Below are 21,363 nucleotides of genomic sequence, written 5' to 3' on the forward strand. Positions count from 1 at the left end.
TTTTTTTTCCCATTGGGATCAAGGCACTAGAGCATTTGTGGGAAAAGTGCATTGCAGTGGCTGGAAACTATGTATAAAAATAAAAAAGGGAATCATAATGGTATGGCTTTCCTGTACGTGTTAGAATATAAACTTTTTGAATCATCCTCATATATATATATATATATATATATATATATATAGTAGTAATATACAACTGTTAAGAAGCAAAATAAGCAAAATTTATAAATATTTTATAAACCACATATTATTTATATATATATAAATGGGTAATCAATGTAACTCTATAAAGGTAATGTTTAAAGAGTTACATATGAAAAAGGTATACAGCTGATGAAATGGTTTCAGTGAATGCAAAATTAATAAATAGGTATGACAGATGCACCTAAAAGTGCAAAGCAGCATTAAAGGATGCAAAAGTAAATATAAGTTTTATTAATATTTTGAATTAAATATGCATAAATGGATGTGCATAAAATATGCATAACTATATTAGCACATTACGCAATGTAGTTATAGATTATTGGAATGGATTGCCTGCTACAGTGGTTGATGCACTTGTTCAAATCAAAGTAGAATTGGATAGCCACTTCATGGCAATGGAGCAATGTGAAAGATATAGCTGAAATATATATAATTCCAAGAAAAAAACCATCAGCTAAGATTTATACAGAGAATAATATTGTGTTATTTCCTTGTGATACTAATGAGAAATTTATATGCAAAATTCGCATAATTTATTTATATGGAACTTTTAATTACTGCGCAAAATATTTTTGTCAATCATTTATATTACACAATAACATTCCATTGGCATTTTGTTTATTACCAGACAAAAATGCATGTACTTAAAAGAAATTACTATCTTAATCAAAAAGGGTATGTCATTAATAAAGCCATAATCAGTATTTGAGGTTTTGAGATGGCTGTTTACAATACTGTCAGTTCTGTTTGGCACAAAACCATTATTGCCGAATGCTAGTTGCTTTCAGGGCAGGGGTTTAATCTGATGCAGAATAGAACGAGATACAGTAAAATGGATGATATATGTATTTGACATTCCATTTTTAAATACCATTGAAGTTTATGATTACTTTGTGGGTGATTTCATTCTAAAATGGACAATGATGAAAGACAGATCTCTCTTTCTGATTACTCGGTTTACACATATATAAAAACACTACATTTTCTGTAATTGTCTGGTCACAAGCAAGTTGCATTAAGGAATGAATTACGAATTATAGAAAATTCATAATTTTCTAAAATACATCTACTAAAAATAGATTTATTTTTATAAATCTATTTACTATTATAATAATTATTATTGTTATAATTCTTATAATTATTATATAATTATAATTATTATAATCTATTTATTATTATAAATCTATTAACTAAATTTATTTATTATTATTAATAGTAGTAGTAGTAGTAGTAATAGCATATGATGCAAGAAAGCAAATTTATAAAACATAGCCAAATAAAAAAACAAATTCCCACATCACCAGGCCGTCCGTTCCAATAATTATTGGAGGGGGTTGGAGACAGGTGATGTGTGAGACAAATTATAATTTGTCTATTTCTTCCTCGAATTTATTCAAACTACCCACTTTCACAATAACAGATGAAAGTTTTTTCCAACAATCAACCACCCACTGCTGAAGGAAAATTTTTACACACACCTATCTTGCAACCATCCTTCCTCAGTTTAAATTTAGCTCCCCTTATATGTGAATGTAGATGCAAACTAACTATTTAGTTTGTCAACAACCTGGGCAGGATGATGAACAGTTAAACACCATGAAGTGGACTAATATGATTCAATCCCTTCCTTCTATTGTTAATATAAGTAAAGAGGTCTTTGCTGCTTTCCTTGGCATTCTTTGCCAGAGACTTTTGTTAACCTGCCTTGGCTTGTCTAACTTCCTTTGTGACTACTGATCTTAGATATAAATCTACCATCAGTTTCTCTGATAATTTATATGCACCCTATGAATTTTTCTTCTCTGCTACAAGTCTCGTAAATTCATCTGACATCCATTTAGGTCTAAGCCTGAAATGGTATTTCATAGTTGGTGTGAAAAGCCTAGTAACTTCTGTAATAACATCTCTGAATGTTCACTATTTGGAATTTGCTGTTGCTAACTTTATCAGTTGGTCTCACATCATAGAATTTAAAAACTGAGACCATTGTAACCATCTCTACAGAAGTAAAAGCCCATGCCTTCTGCTTTCACCCTTGACAGTGGTTATATTTTTCAATAAATATCACATTAATACGGTCTTTTATCTGCAGATTCTTAATGCATGAATGGCCATTGCAGAAAGAGTATTGCTTTCTCTTGTTGCTTTTCTAACATGCTGATGTGAAAATCAATCATCCAATAAATCCACAAACAATTCATCTTGTGATTGTGTGAATGACCAAACCACAAGTTCCAGGCAATATCTGTGAAGTTAAAATCCCCCATTATAAGACATTCTGTTTACTGTCCCACTCTATATGTCAGTCCAGTTTCTCTTTATACTCATTACAGTCGTTAGGCCTGTAACCCACTCTTACTATCATTTTTATTTTCCCAGTGCTTACATCACACAAAACTGACTCAGCATTGCTCTGACCACCCATATTGATTGGATGCATTGCTTAGATTTAACATGTTGACTGCCAAGGCTTTTTTGGGTAAATGGGCCTCCGATGCCAATTTGAGTTAGTCATGTTAAATTATTCAAAACCCAAATTATAATATATATCCATCACCAAAACTCATAAAAAAAGCTTATTGTTTTAAAAAAAAGCTTTGCGAATTATCTCATAGTTGGTTTATGTAATAGAAAATTCTTTGCAGCAGCCACATATGAGTTAACTCAGACGTGTTGTAACTTGCAGAATTTGCTGTATATGAGTGCTGTGCGTAAATCTGCACTAGTGACACAGACTGTTGTGTATGTTTTATTTAACTTTGTTAAGTTTTTTTTTTTTTTTTATTAAAAAAAAAAAAATCAAAAACATGGATAAGAAGAGACCACTGACCAAGAAGAGCTTGAACTCTACGCTAATATGAGTGACTTGGAATTTGAAGAGTTTTTGATGAGCTGTGCAGTTCTGGTTCCGACAGTGACAATTATAAACCTTCTGATGATTCAAATGAGGATAGCAAAGATGAAGCCAGCTCCCAGTGTGAAGATAATCCTAACTCTTCGCAGGCAAGTACATTAAATAATGACAATAATTTGTGGAATGAAATAGCACAAGATTCTCACAATTTATTTTTGAAGAGAACATTGGTTTGAAAATGGACACGACAGAATTTAGTGTACAAAAATTGGTAGACCTATATTTTTTGAAAGAGTTTCTTACATTATTAGTCAAACAAACTAATTTAACTGCTTTGCAAGAAATTGAAAAATGTGGACAGTCGCGAAAATCTGCCAGGTCTTCAAGATGGAAGGACACTGACATCTCAGAAATGAAAGTGTTTCTTGGACTTTTGTTACAAATGGGTCCTTGTTCTTTTCCTTCAATAGAGTATTACTGGAGTACAAGTGCATTCTACAATGTTATGTTTTGGTGATCATTTATGAGTTTAAATAGATCCAGTTGATATTACAATATTTTCGCTTTTCAGATAATTCATTACAGTCTGCTGACAGGCTATACAAAGTAAGACTGATTTTGAATTATTTCAATAATGTTATGCACAATAATTACGTACCAAATAAAAACATCTGTATTGATGAGTTGATGACGTTGTGATGTGGGAGACTGAATTTCCACCAGTACATAAAAAATAAAAAGCACAAATACGGAATCAAACTTTACAAACTGTGCGAGTCTGATGGCCTTGTTGTGAAAATAAAAATTTACTCTGGTAAATCAGAAGAAACTTAACAAAACTTATGTCATACTGCTGAAGTTGTGCTATACTTGCTTGAGGACTACTTAGAAAAGGGATAAGTATTGTATATGGACAATTTTTATAATTCCATTGCTCTGATGAAATTGTTGTCTGCTCGAAAAATATATGTATGTGGAACATTACGCACCAACAGAAAAGAAAATCCAAAAGATTTGGTGATTTGAAAATTGAAGAAAGGGAAAGTTACATAGCAACAAAATGGCCCTGTTGTAGTATGTAAGTGGAGGGATAAAAGAGAAGTTCTCACAATTTCTAACATACATGTTGTTGAAATGGTTGCGGTACACAACCGGAATGGAAAAATTTCGATAAAACCAAACATAATTCGAGATTCCAATAGTGGAATGTCCGGCATAGATCGATTAGATCAAATGCTCTTGTATTATTCAGCACTAAGAAAAACCATCAGATAACAGAAAAAAATTGCATTATGTATTATAGAAATATATATACATAATACATACATCCTTTTCCATCAAGTTACGGGTTCCACCATAAAATGTCTGAAATTCAGAGAAACATTCCTTGAATCTTTAATTGGACAAAAAATTTTAAATGTTCCAAAGGAGATTATGCCTGAATGTGAAATTCATTATTTAGAAGCTATACCACCAACTGAAAAAAAACCATGCTCGACTAAGTATGTGCAAGAAATAAAAATGCCGCAAAACATGATATTATTGTCCAGTGTGCCAAGAGAAGCCAGCTCTTTGTGTAGAAGAATGTTTCAAGAAATATTAAAAATAAACAATATTATTTTTGTGAGTTTTAGTAATACACTTTTCTTTATGTATCTGTGAATAAAATATTTATTTTTTGTGAATAAATTTTCTGGTTTCTGATGCTGTGGTTGATTTTTTATTCTTATCCCAGAAGCCCGTTATCCATCACCTGCTTGTATTTGCTACGAATATACTCGTAGCTACGCCTGAAAGGCAAGTCATACCAGTCTGAGTTAACTGATATGCCGCGTCCTGAGCCAGATTGCCAAATAAGAGTTTTTTTTTTTTTTTTTTTATGAAATCCCCAAACACGAAAGGTATCAAAACCTATAGTACTTAGTACCGTGCATGGGTTGAAGGAGAAGTATGGGGGGAGGGGGATGCCGGAAACTTTGCTCTAGAGACTAAACATGGGTTTCACCACTTCAAGCCTCCAATAAGCAAAGTGGTGGTATTGCACCGGTTGATGAGAGTCATCTACCACCTACGAGTTAACTCGTATTTGGCAGTCAACATGTTAATATACTGCTTAACTAATAGCATATCCCCCCCCACTTGTCCTGTCCTTTCTGTACTTCTCATACTCAAATTCTGCATCTCTTATGGCTGAATGACTCCATGTCTTCAATATCCCCACAATGTCTGCATTTGATTTCCTAATCAGTACTTCAAATTAATCGAGTTTATTTACTATGCTTCTATCATTTGTTACATGTCAGTATAAATACACTTGTTCTTACTCTTAGTTACTCTAACACAGCCCATGTATTTACTTGTTTCACGATGACTCACAGCAGGGCTTGAAATCCCCGACACCTTGCTTTTCAGGTTGCTGCATGTTCCAATAGAGCAGTTTCAAGAATCACTTTTGCCTCTGCTTACAGCTCTATTTAATCTATTAGTCTGTGTGTCCTCTAAGCTATGAGTTTTCTGACCCACCTAACAGTACCTTGATCGCATCAGTGAATATTCTCACATCCCTTCTATTTAATTGTATCCCATTCCTGTAAAAACAGTCTCTCAAGGGCTGAATTGATTAAGACTCTCGGGATGTACTCCCTACTATCATGTCTGGGCAAAATTGCAAAGACTTTCAAATTTAATTATAACTCGCAACTTTTTCCCAACATTACCCTGTATTTGTTAAGTAAGGCCTCAGATTTCCTGCTCATAAGATATTAATATCATTACTATTAATGTGTTAAACATGAACTGCTATGCCCTTAAAAGATGATATCTGGTCGTGTACTATGTCACCTACTTTTGCCCCTGGTTGACACACCCTGGTACTATTCCACCTATCCTTTTGCTCATTTTCCCAATTTCCTTGACAATAAAGTCACCGACAGTAACTGCCTCCTGTGGGACCAGTGCATTCTGTCTTGGAATTGCCACTGCATTGCTTGACGCACAAGTGAAGGCTCTGTCATTGAGTTTTGTAGCTGAGAGCTTGATGGGCACCCATTTTAATTCCTTCGAGGGCATCTATCCTGTTCTTCAAGCTCTCATAAATTCCCATCAAAACACTGAGTTGGCCAATAATTTCCTCATACCCCTTGCACCAAATATTCACAAAGACATCTCCCTTTGCTGTATCATGTCACATTCCAGGTAGTGTTTCACGCATCACACAAGCAGCACATTTCTTAAGGCTGCACTTCATAGTAGAATCCTGCCTTTGGTTCTCCCCTAAGCCACAGCACACCTGCTGTTTTGAGCCTGTTGTTTTTCTGCTCTAGTGTGATTTCCATTTAAATTAAATTTAACTTTAGAATACTACACTAAACTAATAGATACCTAAATGCAATCATATGTATTATGCTATCAATTTACCTTATATATATTTTACTATAGCGTTACATTCATAAAGTTTTAAATTAGTTATAGCTGTACTAGAAATGAAATTCTCTTAGCTAAAAAAAAATATATGCCAACTTATGTGATTAGAACCTTCAAGTTACTTATTTACTACAATTCCACACCTATACACTACTGGTTATGTCATATGATATTTGCACCAAATCATAGATATAAAAGCTCTGTGAAAATTAATGTCATACATTACATACTACATGATAATTTCACATTTTAAAAACACATTTGTATCGTTACTATTTATAGTTTGCAGGCTTCTTCTGATATGATTACAACAACTACAAAACTATGTAGAAACCTCCAAGTATCACTTATATCAATATTTTGTAGTCGTATGAAACACATTTGACATTCTAACAACTTTTATCACTTGTGAACTTTAATATCTGGAATGGGGAAAATTAAAAATTGAATTGTTTTTTATATATATTTGGATTGTTTCTTATATATACACTGAGTGATCACTGAATTGTGACCACCCCTATGAAAACTGAATGTGACCTGTTGACCACATGAGGTACGAGAGTGCGCAGTTAGTCGACCTATGTAGCATAGATAGGTGTCAGTGGTTCAGTAGGTAGTAAAATTCTCAGTGTGATGGGTAAAAGGAAGAATTTATCGGACTTTGATAAAGGACAGATTGTGGGAGCTCAATGAGCTAGTGCCTCGATTTCCCAAACGGCTGAACTGGTGGGATGTTCGAGAGCTGCCATTGTTAAAGTGTACCAGGACTGGCATCAAAATGGTCAAACAATGACCTGATGGCAAAATTGCAAAGGTCTGCAAAAGGTTGATGTTAGAGGTAATGTCTAATGATTTGTACAGGCGAACAGGTGCAGCACTGTTGAAGAGTTGACTACCCAACACAACATGGGCCAACCCGGAACAATATCTGGCATGACCATGCATCACATGCTTGCACGTGTGGGCTATACCAACAGATGACCCCAATGGCATCCTCTCCTAACCAAGGTTCATCAGTGTAAAAGACTTGCCTGGTGCAGAGCATGCAAGTTGGATGTTAAAGGACTGGAAGAAGGTGTGCTTGTTGGATGAGTCACGTTATTTACTCCACATCATGGATGGTCATGTGCGGATTTGGCATCAACAACATGAGGTTCTTCATCCATCATGCATGGTATCAAAAGTGCAGGCCAGTGGAGGCAGTTGTATGGTGTGAGGCATGTTTTACTGGCAGGAACTTGGACCCCTGGTGCATGTGGAACAACATATCACTGGTCTCCGCTATCGTCAACTGCTTGCTGACTATGTACACCCCGCTATGTTACACTTTTTCATGAATGGCCATGGTGTCTTCCAAGATGACAATGTGCCGAGCCATTGGGCATTTGATGTGCAGGAATGATTTGAGGAACACAGTTCTGACTTCCAGCTTATCAATTGGCCTCCAAACTCCCCCAATATCAATCCCATAGAGCACTTGTGGGACACTATAGAAAGGCATATCAGGCATTTGGATACACCAATCACCTCCATACCTGCATTGCTAGCCACATTACACACAGCTTGGTTGGCCATACCTCCCGAACGCTTCCAACATCTTGTTGAATCAATGCAACGTCGGATAGCTGCTGTACTGAGGGCAAAAGGAGGACCTAAAGTATTAGGTAGGTTGTCATAATTCAGTGATCACTCAGTATATATATTGAATTGTTTCTTATATATTGTTTCTTGGAGTGCACAGAGGGGTGAAATGAGAATTGGTTGTTTTTTTTTGTCTGATGCTCTATAAGCTTGCATTCTTGCATCATATGCCTCAACTAATGCTAATATATAGTTTGCAAAGATTTATTTCAGCTTTTTTTGAGCAGAGTTAAATATAATTATTCAGTTTATTAAACATAAAAATTAAAATGGACATCAGATGTGTGTGTGTGTGTGTATGTGTGTGTATGTGCATGTATTTACATAATTCCATGTTGTTTTCTTTCAGACTTCTGTTTGTAACATTTGACAGAATGATTGCTATATTAATAAATGGATCACGTGTTTCCAATGAAACATTTGCAAATCTTTACAAAAATCATTCCAATGCATATGAGGCAGAAGCATTATCTTCAGTACCAGAAATAAAGTTCTCACTCACTAGATTCATATTTTGGGTTTTTACAGAACTTGCAGATTATTTCATAAATCTTTTTAATAGACTAAAAGGTGAGCAAAGAAAATTTTATATTATGGTACACTTATATTGGTAAATATTAAGTGATGTTTCGCTAGCTAATAATTAAATACATAGATTTTAAATTCAGCCTTATTTATTGATTTCAGATTCAAAAATTGGCCTTACTGACATCTTTTATAATGAAGTGTCACATGATGTTCTAGATTTAATAGGAAACTTTCCACAAATAATGCAACTGATAGCACAGTCCATCACAGATCCTACATTTCTGTACAAGGTAAGCTGCTGAAAATTGTCATGCTCTTTTTTGTTTGTTTGTTTACACTTACAGTGGAAAAGATAATTGTTAGGTTCAATATGTGCTTTTAAAATGTACTGCTTGTTTGATGCTTGTGGAGCAATCAGGGACGGGACATAATATTGCGAAGGGGAATGTCTTTGAGTGTGCACGATGTAAGGAGTGTGAGGAAATGAGGCGACAATTCGGCATTGTTATGGGCCTATATGAGAGCTTGAAAGAAAGGGCGAATGCCCTGAAAGGATCTAAATTGAGGGGCCCATCAGGCTCTCAGCTGCCCACATCAACACCAGAGCTTACATTTCAACATCACGCAACACAGTGGCAACCCCCAAGGCAGAATGCGCTGGTCCCACAGGAACTACTAGTTGTCAGTGACTCTATTGTCAGGGAAACAGGAAACATATTGTGCAAAGAGGATAGGTGGAACAGAACCAAGGTATGTCTGCCAGGAGCAAAGGCTGATGACGTTGTAGAGCATATATCATCTTTTAAGGGCACAAAAGGTTATATAGTTGTACATATTGGCACAAATGACATTAAGAGTAGGAGACCAGCAGAATTACTTAACAAGTTTTTATCAACAGGTCACTGTTGAAAAAAACCGTGAATTTGAATTAGGGTTGAATTTGAAAGTGTCTGTAATTCTGTCCAGACACGATAGGAGGAATTATATGATGAGAGCCTTGTCAATCAATTCGGCCCTGGAAAGATTGTGCAAGGCTCAAGGGGTAGAATTTTTTTCAGCCTGGTCTGTACTTGTTAACAGAAAGGGCTGCTTCTACAGGGATGGGATACACTTAAATAGAAAGGGTGCAAGAATATTTGCTGATGCTATCGAGGCAGTGTTAGGTGGGTCGGAAACTGCTAGCTTAGAGGGATACAAGGACTAATAGATTAACAGTAGCCACTGGCAGAGGTGAAAGTGATTCTTGCACTGCTTCTATTGGAAAGGGCAGAAGCCTGGAAAACAAGATGCAGAATATTTTAGAGACTGCTGGGAGTCATTGCGGTACAAGTAAACACATGGGTTGTGCTAGGGTAGCTAAGAAAAAGAACAGCAGCATGTATACTTGTGTGTACACCAATGCTAGCAGTTTGGTAAATAAATTTGATGAATTTGAGGTATTGCTCAAAGCATCAAAGGCAGATATTGTTGGGATATCAGAGACGTGGTGTCACACAGATATAAGGAATGCAGAAATGGAATTTGGGGAGTACAACGTCTACAGAAAGTATAGACAGGATAGGAAGGGAGGAGGGGTTATGCTATTACTTAAGAAACACATAAAATCCAAGGAAGTGAAGCCAGTCGACATCGCTGGACAGTGCAATATCGAGTCAGTTTGGTGTGACATAAGCATTGGGAAATCAAAATTGAGAGTAGGAGTGTGCTATAGGCCTAATGACTTGTTAGATGTGCAAATGTAACCCCAATTCACAAAGGAGGATCAAAGGCTGACACAAGTAATTATAGACCTGTGAGTTTAACTTCTGTTCCAGGAAAATTAATGGAGGCAATGGTTAAAGAAGCACTGCAGGATCATCTAGACAAGACTTCAGTTATAGCTTGGACACAGCATGGTTTTGTTAAGGGGAAGTTTTGCCTGACCAATTTGATTGGATACTATGATGCAGTCACAAAAGAGCTGGATGCAGGGAATAACTTTGATATTATATACTTGGATCTTAGAAAGGCTTTTGATACTGTTGCACATGGAAGACTGCTACACAAATTGGAGCAGTGTGGCATTGGAGGCAAATTGCTGCTATGGATAAAGGGTTGGTTGATGGGGAGAAGAAAGAGAGTGGTAATCAATGGACACTGCTCATCATGGACTAATGTTATTAGTGGAGTCCCTCAGGGTTCAGTGTTGGGTCTATTATTGTTTTCTGTATTTATAAATAATATTGATGATGGTATATCAAGCTTAATGTCCAAGTTTGCAGACGATACAAAGTTGGCAGGGTTGTTAACAACGCTACTGACGCTATGCTGCTGCTGCAACAGGATCTAGAAAAGTTGAGCAGATGGGCTGAGAGGTGGCAAATGAAGTTTTACATTGACAAATGTAAAGTACTAAATATGGGAAGCAGTAATCCCAGAGTAACATCAACTCTGTTTTACAACACTGGTAGAGAATGAAAAGAACCTGGTGGTAATTGTGCAGGCAGATATGACGTTCTCTGAGCAGTGCAGATGGGCTGCAAGAGTAGCTCATGGTGTCTTATCAATGATATACAGGAATTTTCCTAGCAGGAATGAGGAGGTGATTATTCACTTGTATAAGGCAATGGTCAAGCCACACCTTGGGTACTGTATACAGGTCTGGAGGCCTCATTTCAAGAAGGATGTAGAGCTGCTGGAACGAGTACAGAGAAGGGCAACAAGATTAGTGAATGGAACAAAGGGTTGCTCTTACGAAGAAAGGCTTAAGTTTTGCAAAATACAGTGTCTCGAGACTATGCACCTGCGAGGTAATCTGATAGAGGTGTATAAAGCCTTGAATGGTTTGAGCATGCTCAGTGCTGATGGGATTCTGCCTCTCACTCAGAATAATCACCTGAGAGGGCATAAATTCAAATTGAGGAAAGACAGATGTAGGATAGATGTGCAGAAATTTGCGTTTAGCCAGCGGGTGTTGGTTTGTGGAACAGACTTCCATCCCTTGTTGTGGAAGTTGATAGCCTAAATAAATTTAAGGCTCAACTGGACAGATATTTTGAACGAACAGAGGGGTGAAGTGGAAGGGGTTTTTTTTTTTTTTTTTTGGCTGATGCTGCATAAGCTTGCTTTCTTGCATCATATGCCTCTACTAATGCTAATACGTTGTAGACATGCCAGATAGTAAGATAGAAGGTAATCTCTCATCTTTGGCCTTTGATAACTAGTCTCTCAGCAACATTAGTCCAGAAAGAGCAGTGCTCATTTATCATTACCCTCTGTCTTCTGCTGCTCAAGTATGGAAAAAGGAATAATTTGTGACTAGAAAACTGTTTGTTTATAAATAGATACTGCTATTCCTGGACCAACATTATTAGTGGAGTCCCTTAGGGTTCAGTACTGGATCTGTTATTGTTTTCAATATTATTTACAATATTTATGAAGGCATATCAAGCTTTTCTAAGTTGGCAACTGACTAAGTTTGGCAGAGTGATTTATGACAGCAATCATGGCATACTACTCCAACAAGACAAAAAACTTGTGCATATGGGCTGAGAATAGGTAGTTGAGGTTTAAACATTGATAAATGCAAGATACTGCATCCTTCATCACCACTATATTGTAATTATCAGTGTTCCTCTGCCAGTCTCTAAATTATTTTATTTTATATCCAGAGTGTATTAAATTAGTTTATATGTTACATTTATGTTATGTTTTTAATACATCCTTTACTGATGTATGTTTCATTATTTTCATTAAAATGGTTTATTTTTTAATGTTTGTTATTTATGAGTACATTCCATTTTAGGGTAGTTGAAGTTATGTATATACTTTCTGATAATAAATACAGCACAGTGAAAATATTTTATTTATCACAAATTTATCATATTGTTTAGAGTAATGAATGCATGCATATGCTAAATGGGGTTGCAGATTGTACACCTACTTAGGGGCCTTTTTTTATATATATATATACCTACATAGCAAGCAGCTGCATGTTGCAGAAAGTTTGAACATTTGAATAGGCTTCTGTCAGGCAAGTAGTAAAGATTGTTGAAGTCAAAATTTGAATTTGTAGCTTCATTTTCTACTACTAGGTGTACAGACTGGGAATGGTTATCAATTCCCAGTCTGTACACCTAGCAGAAAATGGCTCTTCTTTATTAACAAGTAATATAAAAAAAAAAAATTTTTAAAGTCAATTCCTACTTAGGTCAACAACGAACTTTCGACTTTCGACTTCAAAAATTTATCAAAAAATTATTGATTTTCGCAAGAATTGAACTCGCATTCTTAACCTTCACGTGAAAAATACTGAAATTCTTGCATTTTACCGATTGAGCTACTTACTGCCTGTTGATTTCAATTTTATTCCTAAATTTATATCCTGCTAAATATCTTATATAAGAGAAATTTTTTTCTACCATATAAAACTAAAATTAATTAATTAAATTTAATTAATGAATTAATATTTGAAAAAACTGTATTAACATCAAGTGTCATCCACTACAAGTTTAAAAAAATGTATTTGAACTTGAGTGGATGAATAAAAAGTATTTTATTAACGATTTAAAATTTGAACAAGATATATAAATATATATAGGGAGAATGTGAACTAATAGTAGGAATTGAAAAAAAAGACTGGTGAAATAATGGAATCACTGGATTTATTGGATGACTGTTTTCTACAGCAACATGTCTGAGAGGCAACCAGAGGGAGAATACTCTTGATCTGATTATCAGCAGTGATTATTCATGCATTAAGAATTTGCAGATAAAGGAACCACTGGGTGACAGTGTTCACAATGTACTGATGTGGGAATTACTTAAGGATGTAAATACCATTAAGGCTAAAGGGAAGGGCTTTTGCTTTCGTAATGGTGACTAGAGGGGTCTCAGACAGTTTTTAAATTCTGTTCAGTGGGATCAACCCATGATGTCAGCAATGTTGAATTCTAAATAGGAAGCCTTCAAGGACTTAATTTTGGAGGCTACTAGGCTTTTCATTCCAACTAAGAAATACTGTAGGCCTAAATGGATGACAGATGAACTAATGGGGCCTGAGGCAGAGAAGAAAAATGTATGGTACACATATAAAGTATCAGGTGACACAGAAGCCTATGGCTGATAAAAACTAGTCTGTAATCAAGTCACAAAGGAAGTTAGGCAGGCGAAGGCAGATTATGAGAAATGCTTTGCAAAGAAAAACAGCAAAGAGTTCTTTACTTATGTAAATTCTAGAAGGAAGGGGATGAATCAGATTAGCCCACTTAACATAGATGGGTTGACTATTGATGATCATGCTCAGGTAGCTGATAAGCTGAACGAGTAATTTGCATCTACATTCACACATGAGGAGTTATTAAGTGAGGGGAGTGCCAGAAGTTTATTGAACTCTAACAGGGAGCTAAGTAATTTGTTATTACAAATCACTTAGCTCCCTGTTAGAGTTCAATATTGAGAAGATTGAGAGCAAGTGGAGGAGAAATTGTTGAAGTTAAACATAAAAAAGGCACCCGGGGCGAACGGGATCTATCCAGTTATATTAAAGGAAGCAGCAAAGGAAGTAAGCAAACACTTAGCCATAATTATGAGAGTAGCCTTGGACTCAGCGGAGGTCCACATGGACTGGAGGTGTGCAAATGTATCATCAATTCACAAAGGGGTTCAAAAGGTGACGCAGGTAACTATAGACCTGTTAGTTTAATTTGTGTTCCAAGGAAAATAATTGAATCACTGGTTAAAGAAGCATTGCAGGATCATCTAGACAAAACTGCAGTAATAGTTAAGACATAGCATGGGTTTGTTAAAGGGAGGTCTTGTCTGACCAATTTGATTGGATACTATGATGTGGTCACAAAGGAACTGAATGCCAAAAATAATTTTGATATCATATACTTGGATTTCAGGAAAGCTTTTGATACTGTTGCACATGGAAGACTGCTGTACAAATTGGAGAGGTATGGCATTAATGGTAAGTTGCTACAATGGATAAAGGGATGGTTGAATGGGAGACAACAGAAACAAATGGACACTGCTCTTCATGGACAAATGTTATTAGTGAAGTTTCCCAGGGTTCGGTGTTCAGCCCATTTTTGTTTTGTATATTTATCAATGATATTGATGAAGGTATATCAGGTTTAATGTCCAAGTTTGTAGGTGATACAAAGGTTGGCAGGGTTGTTAACGACAGTAAAGACAGTATGCTACTCCAACTGGCTATAGATAAGTTGAACAAATGGGCCGAAAAGTGGCAACTGAATTTTAACATTGACAAATGCAAAGTACTGCATATGGGTAGCAATAACCGAAGAGAACATACCAACTGTGTGGTACTACACTCAGGGAATTGGAAAGTGAAAAAGACCTGGGGGTAATTGTGCAGTCAAGTATGAAGTTCGCTAAACAGTGCAGAGTAACTGCCAAGGCAGGTTATGGAGTCCTGTCAATGATATATAGGAATTTTACTAGCAGAGACAAGGGAGGTGATTATCCCATTATACAAGGCAATGGCCAGGCTACACCTAGAGTACTGTGTACAGGTCTGGAGGCCTCATTTTAGGAAGGATGTAGAGTTGCTAGAATGAGTACAGAGAAGGGCAACAAGATTGGCTAGAGGAACAAAGGGGTGCACTTATGAAGAAAGGCTTAAGTTCTACAAGTTGCGGAACTGCTGCGAGGTGATCTGATTGAGATGTATAAGGCCTTGAATTGGTTGAGCAACTGAATGCTGATTGGATTCTTTCTCTTGCTCAGATTAAGAACCTGAGGGGACACAGATTCAAATTGAGGAAAGACAGTTGTAGAATAGATGTGTGGAAATTTGCTTTTAGCCAGCTTTTTGGCTGATGCTGGATAAGGTTCTTTCTTGCATCCTCTACTAATGCTAAATGCAAGGTACTGCATCCTACGTCACCACCATGTTGTAATTATCAGTGCTCCTCTGCCAATCTCTAAATTATTATATTTTATATCCAGAGTGTATTAAATTAGTTATATGTTATATTAATGTTATGTTTTTAATATATCCTTTACTGATGTGTGTTTCGTTGTTTTCATTAAAAATGTGGTTTATTTTTTAATGTTTGTTATTTATGACTACATTACATTTTAGGGTAGAAAATTTGATGTTATGAATATACTTTCTGATAATAAATACAGCTCAGTGAAAATATTTTATTTATCACAAATTTATTGTATTGTTTAGAGTAATGATTGCATGCCTATGGTAAATGGGGTTGCAGAGCTGTATACCTACTTAGGGTCCTTTTTTATATATATATCTACATAGCAATGCAGCTGCATGTTGCAAAAATTTTGAACATTTGCATAGGCTTCTGTTAGGCAATCAGTAAAGATTGTTGAAGTCACAATTTGAATTTGAATTTGTAGCTTCATTTTCTTCTACTAGGTGTACAGACTGGGAAGTGTTATCAATTCCATTCTGTACAGCTAGTATAAAATGGCTCTTGTTTATTAAAAAAGTGTGAGTGATGAAATATCCATTGTTCAGTGTTCAAGATAAATGATAAAATGTGGGATCTCCTTCAGAATTTGAGATGTGGGAATACATCTTCACTGGATTCTAATAATGGTGGCAAGAGCAGCTCACACTTATGCCATAGGTATGATCCTTTTACTTTTGATTGCCTGGTGATAAATTTGTATTTATGTCACTTCATAACTAGCCAATAGTAAATGGTTTGGTGTCTGTTATCTTCTGATTTGATGTGCTGTTTTTATTGTCTATTCCTATTATACTATCTCATTATACTTCTGAAGTTCTGATTTTATTTCAGATTACGGACATAATTGAGGCCAGAGATCAAGAAACTTTATGTTCAAATACTTCAGTGTTAGGAGGATTGGTTGTTGTTGATGAAGAAACAAAATGGATTGGAGAAAAGTTGCTAAATCTGGCATGTAAATTTATGAATCACTCAGTTACAGAATTTGTTATTCAGTTTGGATCAGAAAACATATTAGGAATTATAATGCATTTAGTAAGTCTGAAATCTTATTAATTTCATTGAAATACATAACACTCTTGGGCTTTAAATTGGAATTTGCATATTGTATTTTTTTTAGGTATAAAAAAAAATATATATAAAGATGTTTATAATTATTAGACCAAAATGAATAATTGCAGCTCACCATTTTAAAGTAAAATAATTGATTTATAATTTATAGGTATTATTTTCTGATTTAATTTTTTTTTTTTTTTTTTTTTTTTTCAATGTGGAATAATTATTTCAAGAAAATGAATAGAAATAAATCCTATTATAATGATTAGGCAGTGTGCTGAAATTAAACATTGAAAACCCAGCATATTGGGCAGATGGGGATGGGGTAAAATTTAATTGTCTAAATTTACTTGTTATTTTGCACCAAGATGTGTAGAGCAAAAGCTGACCCAAAGAAATATATATTATATTTTTATACAAGAGATATGTAAATTACATAAATTTTTATTTAAATTAAAACAAAGTGGGAAATGCTATTTCCATCTGAAAAATTTTAGATGTTATGTAGAAACTTTTTCACATGTTATGTAGGCCATATTTCTGGATCACCTATGTAGCAAATGTGGCAGATGGTATCATGAGAATGATATAACTGGACAATTGACTGGTGAAGAGCTTGATGTAGAGATTGTCTAGTTACAATTTTAATATGCAGCAATAGCAGGGAGTACATAGTGAAAGATTAACAGAGATGAAGATAATATTGTGACTTCAAGATGAGGTTGTTACCTTACTACCTTACCTTACATTACCTTACTATTCATGAAAGGATTAACTGTGACATTGATATTTCAGAGTATTAAGGAATTAAACAATATGAAAGAAAATTACATCGTATGGTTTACATATGATGTAATGGTTTTTACATCTTAAGTTATGGTTATTACATCATAAATTACATTAATGATAAAAAGATGATAATAATATGTAATATTTGAAGCTTCCTTTTAGAATGACTCATTTCTTCTATAATGGTTAAATTCTCATAGAAAAATTAAGATTAAAATTTAAGTTAAAAAACTAACTAAAAATTGATATTTTTATACTGAAGTGAATTTCAGCTAAGTGCATCCATTTAAGACAAGCAACAGAACTTTTTAAAAGAGAAATTAAAGCTTTATAAAAACTATGACAGAGAGAAAAAAGCGAGCTACTCTTTTCCAAGAACCACTCATTTTCAGTTTACATTATTCTACAAAATTGCTACCTTCATATTCCCATTTATGGGAATATGAAGCACCTGGCCACTGAGAACCTTACAGGTGGTTTAGCATTTAGTGTATTTTCATCTTCTAGTTCAGATTTAATGTTAAAACAGATTTAATGTTAATGTTAAGTTAAAACCTCCATAATGTGCAGTCTTGTAGTCATTATTTAATTGTAGTTAAATTTTGCATTTTCTAATTTCAGTTTATGAGAAAAAAATTTCTTCTGTGTATTGAGAGCTCTGTTTGTCCCTTGTTTTGGAGGCTATACTTATCATAATATGCATGTATGTGTTTGAAATGTCAGAACAACTGTATATGTGGAATCAACATATTTAGCTGGGCAATCTTCTTGACAACTAATTAGGAAAGCTATATTATTTAAGTTGCCTACTTGATAATTAACCTTTCAGAGTTTTTTTTTTAAAAAGGATCCAATTTTTGAATAAGAGGAAAAAACCAACTTTATATCTGTGTTTCAAAATATGTTTCTTATCTTATTTGCTTTTAACTGTGGCAGGGTAGGATTCCTGTTTTGCTGTAACCTTGTAATGGACATGTTTTTGTGGGAGTAATCTAAATATATAATGTCAAAATTATTATTTGCACCCAATTCTGTTGTTACTGTGTTATAATAACTAATCAGATTGGCCAGACAGGATCTCCCTTCCTTATCAAGTTCTTAATATTTTGTGGGAGCAGTGCTAGGTTTCTAGTATTTTCTATAACTTCATTTATCAAAGGTGGGGGGGGGGTATGCTTTTGTATGAAACAGTAGTAATATATTGCAACTACTCTCCTAGATCAACATTAAATCATCAGTATTTTACTGCACCACATTATATATACAGGAACTCTCCAGCTTACATAAGGGTTGCGTTCCCTGGAACACTACGTAAGTCGAAATTTCCCACATGCTTGTGCAATACTCACAACTGTGCTCGCTGAATTGACTGAATCAAAAAAGAAATGTTCAATGAACAAATAAATAGAATTATTTATTGTATTTATTCAATTTTTTATCTCATGCACAGGAAATATTACAAAAGTGTGCAATTTAATAAATTCCAAAATTATAAAATTACAAAAAGGGCGAGGAGACAGGCATAACGTCAGTAAGTTTTACCTCTCAAGCATCATTGCCAAAATCGATGTCTTCAGGTGATGAATATGCTGCTGTGGAGATTTAGAAGGGCTCGGCTACTCAACCTTATGAAAGAACATATTAATGGATATAATGGATGGCTAAGATGGTGGCTTTTTTTCTTTTCATCATAGATTTCTTTGTAGCAAGCAAACAAGCAAGCAAGCATATCATTCACCCCTCTGTTAACTTTTAAGAATTGTTCGCTCACAGGATCCATCTTCTAAAACCTCTCCATTGCTATCTCTCTGGTGATGAAGCGTCTCGGCTCCTCATTTCGTTCATCCTGAGCTTCATCAGCATTTTCTTCTTTCACTATCACTACCTGCAAGTCAATAAGTTCTTCGTTAGATAATTCCTTCTCTTCTTCCTCTATTAACTCCTCCACGTCTTTGGCATCAATCTGCAATTGAAGTAGCTCTGAAACCTTTATAATCTTATCTGTAACCTCTTCATATGATTCGACTTTTTCAAACCCTTTGAAGCCTTTTACGTGCCGTGGGCATATTTTCTTCCATGTGCCATTTAAACAACTTTTAGTAATTTCTGCTCAGGCCTTATTAACGTTTAAGATGGCATGGTAGATATTGTAAGATTTCCAAAAGTCTCTTAATGTAAATTTTTTCTCATCGTCTACTGCAAACAATGCCTGAGCAAATATTGTGCGTAAATAGTATGCTTTTAAATTCAAAATAACACTCTGATCCATAGGTTGGATGAGTGAAGTTGTGTTTGGCGGTAGGAATGTGACTCTCACATTCAAATTGAAATCATCTAGATACGTAGGATGTCCAGGAGCATTATCTAATAGAAGCAAAATCTCGAAAGGAACGTCATTGTCTTTACAATATTTTTTAACCTCAGGAATGAAGCAGCATTTAAACTAATCCTCAAAGAGAGATATTGTTATCCATGCTCTCTGGTTCGATCAGAAATGCACGGGTAGACTATTGCACGAGGATTTCCAGAATGGTACACAAGCAGTGGTTTTAATCTGTAATCTCATGCTGCATTAGCCTGAAGCAAGACTGTGGCACTATCTATTGAAGCCTTGAAACCTGGCGTCTTTTCCTTTTTTGGCATTGTATGTTCAATCCGGTATTTTTTTCCAATACAGAACAGTCTCATCAATGTTAAAAATTTCCTGCATTGAATAGCCACCTTCATCAATAATTTTTTTCCAACACATCACAAAATTTCTCTGCAGCTGCAGAATTGGCACTGGCAACTTCACCACATACTTTAACGTTGTGGAAACCAGCGCGGTACTTGAACCTATTAAACCACCCGTTGCTTGCCATGAACTTGGGTTGGAGTTTGCTGTACTTATCCTTAATATCTTTATAAATACTTCTTGCTTTTTCTTGAATGGTCATTAGACTCAGGGGCACTCACTTCTGAATCTGATTTTCCATCCATATTATTAATAGCTGTTCCATCTTCGATATAGCACCTGAACTTTGTTTTGTGATCACTGTCGATCTTAAGTGCGTTGATCGTTTAGCGTGTTCTTTTATACACACACTGTCCTTTAAAATAGTATTCACTGTTGAAGCAGTGAGACCTAATTCCCTTGCAATAGATGACAAACTTTGTACTGCTTTGTACTTCTTAATTATTTCTTTTCATTTCTAAATCAATTTTGTTTCCGTTTCCTGGCACTACCACCATTTGCACTTTCTGTTCACCATTGTAATACATAAATAGGAGTGAAGAGAAGATTTTTCATAACAATCATATAAAAAAAAATTTCTGAAAATTTTTTTTTTTATATGATTGAAGATTTCAGTGAAGGGGAACACATTTCACCACAATAGCGTAAAAACCCACACAATTGCAGTTATCAGGATTATCACATATTCAATAAAATCGAGTTTATAATTAGATGCACTAGCAGAAAAGCCCAATAAACTGGAAAGTGGATATTATTTTTTGGTCATGACCTCCAGAAATTTCCTTTAGAAAAATATCACAAAGGCTTTAAAATTGATTCTTATAACAGGAACATCTGATAAGATGAAAGGGTAGTGCAATTTCCATTATAAAAATGACCTTTTAGAGAGATAAATAGCTTAGTTATATAGCGAAATTTTCAACTTCCAAAGTCTTGGAACGAATTACCAAAAAAAAAAAAAAAAAGGGGGGGGGGGTGGTTATTGGGTTCACATTACGATATTTTCACGATACCTCCATTTATTCCTATGGGATGCAAAATACATTTCCACGATTTTTTTAAGTTTGCATTCGCTGGCAAAAACTTACATAAAGTCAAATTTCCATTAGTTGTAAGTCGGGGAGTTCCTGTATTTTAAAATTTTATTCCCTATAATTTATTCCCTTGTATATGGCAATGGTCAGGCCACA

The 21,363-nt window shown here is 35.0% G+C and overlaps 1 protein-coding gene across 5 annotated transcripts in view; it reads left to right on the top strand.

Moving 5' to 3' along the window:
* The window catches only part of LOC150082988 (uncharacterized), a 1,785,507-nt gene that overhangs the window by 446,823 nt on the left and 1,317,321 nt on the right, over nucleotides 1-21,363 (top strand). For all 5 annotated transcript variants that reach the window (XM_090377722.1, XM_090377724.1, XM_090377725.1 and 2 more), the window contains exons 21-23: nucleotides 8,472-8,692; nucleotides 8,810-8,940; nucleotides 16,426-16,629. In XM_090377722.1, coding sequence (XP_090233848.1) covers nucleotides 8,472-8,692; nucleotides 8,810-8,940; nucleotides 16,426-16,629 — 556 coding nt within the window. The remainder of the gene's footprint in view (nucleotides 1-8,471; nucleotides 8,693-8,809; nucleotides 8,941-16,425; nucleotides 16,630-21,363) is intronic.

The sequence above is a fragment of the Mastigoproctus giganteus genome, chromosome 7 (genome assembly GCF_048544385.1).
Source record: "Mastigoproctus giganteus isolate SK-2022 chromosome 7, ASM4854438v1, whole genome shotgun sequence".
Classification (NCBI taxonomy): domain Eukaryota; kingdom Metazoa; phylum Arthropoda; class Arachnida; order Uropygi; family Thelyphonidae; genus Mastigoproctus; species Mastigoproctus giganteus.